Source organism: Trichechus manatus, unplaced genomic scaffold (genome assembly GCF_000243295.1).
Source record: "Trichechus manatus latirostris isolate Lorelei unplaced genomic scaffold, TriManLat1.0 scaffold00440, whole genome shotgun sequence".
In the NCBI taxonomy this organism is placed as follows: Eukaryota; Metazoa; Chordata; class Mammalia; order Sirenia; family Trichechidae; genus Trichechus; species Trichechus manatus.
In genome coordinates, this window is record NW_004444376.1 from 27,519 (window position 1) to 32,960 (window position 5,442).

General features: G+C 37.9%; 1 protein-coding gene across 2 annotated transcripts in view; it reads right to left on the bottom strand.

Annotated features, from left to right (window-relative positions):
- Positions 1-3,351: 3,351 nt before the first annotated feature.
- LOC101340953 (olfactory receptor 4S2) overlaps positions 3,352-5,442 on the bottom strand; it is a 3,679-nt gene continuing 1,588 nt past the window's right edge. Inside the window, exon 2 of one of the 2 annotated variants that reach the window (XM_004391078.2) lies at positions 3,352-3,493. In XM_004391078.2, the coding sequence (XP_004391135.1) occupies positions 3,460-3,493 (34 nt within the window). In that variant the 3' untranslated portion in view covers positions 3,352-3,459. Of the gene's footprint in view, positions 3,494-3,970; positions 4,288-5,442 lie in introns of those variants that run through there. The other variant, XM_023725831.1, reaches the window with a different exon arrangement.

Genomic DNA, 5,442 nt, shown 5'->3' on the forward strand with positions numbered 1-5,442 from the left:
CTGCTGCTGGTTCTCTGCTGCTGCTGGTCCTCTATCCATTCACAGTTTCAAAACCACGTCCATATTTTAGGTATCTGTTAGAGAAGCACCCAACTCCTGGTACCAAATTCTGTCTTAGTCATCTAGTACTACTAAAAAAGAAATATCACAAGTGGATGGCTTTAACAAAGATAAATTTATTTTCTCAAAATCTAGTAGGCTCCAAGTCCAAATTCAGGGCATCAGCTCCAGGAGAAGGCTTTCTCTCTCTGTCAGAAGGAAGGTCCTTGTGATTCATCAGTCTTCCCTTGGTCTGGGAGCATCTCAGGCAGGAACCTCAGGTCCAAAGGATACGCTCTACTCCTGGCGCTGCTTTCTTGGTAGTATGAAGTTCCCAAGTGTCTCTACTCACCTCTCTCTTTTATATCTCAAAAGAGATTGGTTCAAGACACTATCTAATCTTGTAGACCTCATCAGTATAACTGCTGCTAATCCATCTTATTACATCATAGTGATGGAGTTTACAACACATACGAAATCACATCAGATGATAAAATGGTACACAATCATACAATACTCAGAATCATGACCCAGCTGAGTTGACACATATTTTTGGTGGACACAATTCAATCCATGACAGCCATGAGTTCCAGTATTGTGTGATTGTCCACCATTTTGTCATCTAATGTTATTTTCCTATGTGTTGTAAATCCTATCTCCATGATGTTAATGAGAGGGGATTAGTGGCAGTTATGTTAATGAGCTAGGACTCAATCTACAAGGTTAGGCTGCACCTTAAGCCAATCACTTTTGAAATATAAAAGAGAAAAGTGAGCAGAGAGACATGGGGATCTCCTACCACCAAGAAAGCAGCCCTGGGAGCAGAGCAGGTACTTTGGATCCAGGGTTCCTGCATGAAGAAGATCCTAGACCAAGGGAAAATTGATGACAAGGATCTTCCTCCAGAGCTGACAGAGAGAGAAGGCCTTTGAACTAATATTTTCCTTGTGTCTTTGATTTTCTTCATTCCACTTTGCTCTGGACAAGGTAGGGCCAATAGATGTATATCAGATGGCCGCACACAAGTTTTTAAGGCCCCAGATGCTACTCACCAAAGTAGGATGTAGAACATTTTCTTTATGAAGTATGTCAGTAGACCTCGATGTCCCCTGAGACCATGGTCTCTTGTCCTCACCCCCAGTAATTCACTCCCTTCTATGACTTTGTCTTGGACAAGTTGTACTGACTTTCCCTATATTGTGTGTTATCGTTCTTTCCCTTTACCAGAGTTAACACTTGTCTACTATCTAGGTAGTGATTTCCCCTCCCTACCCTCTCCACCCTTGTAACCATCAAAGATCGTTCTTTTCTATGTGTAACCCTTTTCTTTTTAAGTTTTATAATAGTAAACAGATGAATGTTCCTGATGTGAAATTTGTTAGTCAGCACTGCTCCATGCAAATAGCATCTTTTGAGGTGTTTTCTCACCATTTATACTTTGTAAAACTGTCTAAGGAGAAATAAAGAAGATTAGACTAAGAAACAAGTAGGGCCAACTGAAGACTAGGGCATAGGCCAGGATCACCTTTGGTACATAGAGGCATTTCCTTCATTTATGGATGATTTCCTGAGCTTTGTGAACTGGAAGAGAATCTCCAACATCTTCTACTGTCATCCACTACCGCAATATACACACACAAGGAAAATGGGTGAGAAAATGGATAAAAGTTCACCAATTTTGCAAATATGGGAGAATTAGGAGTGATATTTTCTGTTTTTTTTTTCCTCTACACCAGAGCTCCCACTAACAAAATGAATGATATACACTTATGGAGCCCTAGTGGTGCAGTGGTTAAATGTTCAGCTGCTAACCAAAAGGTCAGCAGTTCAAATCCACCAGCAATTCCTTGGAAACTCTATAGGGCAGCTCTACTTTGTCCTATAAGGTCGCTACGAGTTGGCATCCACTTGATGGTATTTTTTTTTTTTTGTAATTTAAACATTATCTTTCCATATGTAACAGGAATACAAGTTTTCAGATGAAGAGTACATTTGTAGAAATTACCTGCAGGGTAAAGGAAGATTTCAACAACAGTTTTTCTTTCCAAAATTCCACATGAGTACTGCCTAAAAATGTCAGGGTACTTAAGATCCCAAGAGAAAGAAGAGAAGTGATAACCTATATTGAAAAGGAGGCAAGAAAGACCATAGCAGAGCAAGTCAGGGTCTAGTTTTGATGTTGGTTGGTGGCGATTACCTCATGGTAAGAACTTCCAGTTCAGGAAGCTGAAAGTGGACAGAGATTTCTACAGCTATGTGGGCAAATGTCTAATTTTGGTGCTTACTTTTAAGAAGTCTGTTGTTGATGTATACATAGACCCCATTCTCCAGCAATGGATTAAATTTGTTTATTGTGACAAATTCCCTGTTTGGTTTCTCCCAAAAGAGACTGGCCTTTCTGAAGTCTGTTTGAACATGGATCATAGTTATTTTTTGTTAATCCTTGTTTTGTAATTTACCAATGAAGGAAAGGTCAAGGGGAATCTACCCAAGTGTGTTTAATATTACGTTGATCTCTTCCTATATGTTATTTATGGAAGAAATAGTGGACGGGAGACTGGCTGCCAACTTAGGATATAGAATTTGGCTTTCGTGCATAAATCAAAGTTATGTGCTTTCCCTCATGTCTGTTATCTCAAATGTGACCTTTTTTCACTGTTCCTGGCAAAGTAAACAGCAACAAAAAGACCCAAGCCCATAGCCATCAAGTCACTTCGAGCTTATGGTGAACCCATGTGCTACAGAGTAGAACAGCTTAATAGGTTTTTCTCGGCAGTAATCTTTACAGAAACAGATCGATAGGTTTTTCTTTCAAGACACTACTGGGTGGGTTTGAACTGCCAGCCTTTCAGTTTAGCAGGTGATCATAAACAGTTTATGCCACCCAGGGACATCCTGGCAAAGTACCTTTCACTAAATATTTGGAAAGTTTTATGAATTTAAGAGCATGACTGAAAATTCCTACTTTCACAATTTGACCATGATATTCTTGGATAAGTCAGCTCACTAATGCTTTGTAACAAGCTATTCTAAAACTTATGCCTACATGAGAATCATATAATTCTTATTCATGTGTGTGTGGGTCAGGTGCCATTCATCTGATCTAGGCTGGGCATTTCAGGCTTCAGGTTCGGCTCAGGTACTCTTATGTGACTGTCGTTCTTCTCCTGCATCAAAGAAAATTATTAACTTATTTTTTGTTGTTTAGATTGTATTAAAAATTGGTCACCATACAAGAACTAGAAACATTGAAGTGAAGCATCCCCACCCAGACACTACAAAAATAGTGAAATTTGGGAAATCTTGACATGTGAGAAATGTTTTAATCACCTGGAAATATTAAATGAGAAAAAGGACAACATATGGAGGAACATGAAAGATACTTTTACATATTCCATTGAGCATTGCATGGAAATGTGTTTAAAATATTTTGTGCTGCTCTAGACAACAGAAGTATAACTAACAGTTAAAAAGTACAGGGAGACATATTTTTATGGTTTTCCGTTAAGAAATAAGTTAATTTCTTCATCTGGAAAATGAGAATGGTTGTCATTTATTTTCATTAATGAAAGCTCCAATCAAAACCACATCTCCCATCTTGTGACAGCAGGGTTATAAAGCTATTATAAAACATAAAATATTGTGATGATAAATCTATGGAATAAAATGCTATTGTTGACCTGTCTTGTCCCCACTGAAACTGGAGAGAACCTGAATTCTCATCATCCTTGGTCATTTCCTTCCAAGGATCCAAGAGGAGACTCTCTGAGCTCCTCTGATAGGGTTTGACTTTGTGAACAAGGGTAAGTTTATAAAGTCACTGGAGGAGACTGGAGTACTGTTTCATATGTTCTCCTTCTTGTCCTTTGAGAGTCGTGAATCTGGCATCTTCTACCTTCTTAGGGACCTCAGACTCTTAATATCAATAATATTATCCCCCAATCTTCAAACTTGTATTGCAAAGGAATAAGGGAAAGAGTATTGTGAAAAAAATTATCAAATGGATAACAATGATTTATTCCACAGTTTTCTAAATTCAGTTCAGTTTTAGCTCCCTTTGTGGTGGTTATCAGAGCAGATGGGCACATATATGCAAAAGTAAGGCTCTTTAGATTCATTGACTCACAGACCTCTTAAGCTCTAACAACATCAAATATCATCTAGTCTCAGTGTTTCCAAATCCAAGTTAGTTGACTACATACAAATTACCAGGGAAGCTTGTTAAAAATAAAGATTTCTATATACCATTTAACCCTGGCCTACTGAGTAAGAATCTCTTTGAACAGGTTCTGTTGTCTGTTTAAAGATCTCTCAAGGTGATTCCAATGATCAGCCAAGCTTGAGAAGCACTGATCTAGCCCTCATTTTAAAATTGAGGAAATAGAGGCCTATAGATCCCCAGTGAATCTATGTCCATTCTGGAACAATAACCATGGATTCACATATACGTGATCCTAGGGCAAGAGTTTTTGATTACAACTTCTAATGTTAAATGTCTTGCTGATTTTTGTTCTTTCTTCTTTTTAACTCTGTGATTGTGTCAACATCAGCAAGTATTTTTTAAACACTATGTACAGTCCTTAACGTACGAAATGTTTGCACACACACACACACACAAACACACACACACCTTGCAACCACAAACAGGCATGAAGGATATACATAATAACTGGATAATCAGAATTGTGGCAAAGAAAATGAAACACTAGCAGAGAGATAATCAGTGATATGTTCACCTGCAGCAGGGAAAAAAAAAAAAGTCCAGGTTGCTTTCCAAGGTGAAGGAGAAAGGTATTACCAGGACAAATTTTCAGTTCACATGAGAGAGGCATTGTTTGTTTGACCTGAATGAGTCTCTCTAGAATTCACAGATGGAGATTGGGTTAATTAAGTCAAGGAAACTGGAAAATCACTCACTGTATTCAGTAAACTTTCTTGGTCAAACATGGAGGATATAGGTAAATTAATAAAAATTGTGTTTACCCTGTTGACCGAATCACAGTCACCAATTCATCACAAGTGACTGTTTTCATTCAGTCTCTTCAGCTTCTTCTGTTAGTCATTTCACATTGAACTGCTGGCTATAGATTCCTGGTAAATATTAGAGTCATTTAACAGCAGCATATTCATGGGCTATTACAATTATAAAGTGGTAAACTTGTCCAATACCCTTATTGTTTGTGCAGAGAAAATGAGTCCTCTAGAAAACAACAACAAAAAAAATGTTTTGTTTTGCTTTTGTTTTTTTTCCCCAAGACCAGAGAAAATATCATTTGTCTTATAAGCCTGTGTTTTATACCTATTACATTCTGTGCACCTTTCTCTTCCCATTCCAAACTTTCCAGGCTTAGTTTTCACAAGAATCTGTGTTTTAGGAGAACTTATATCAGCATGTTTTGGTTG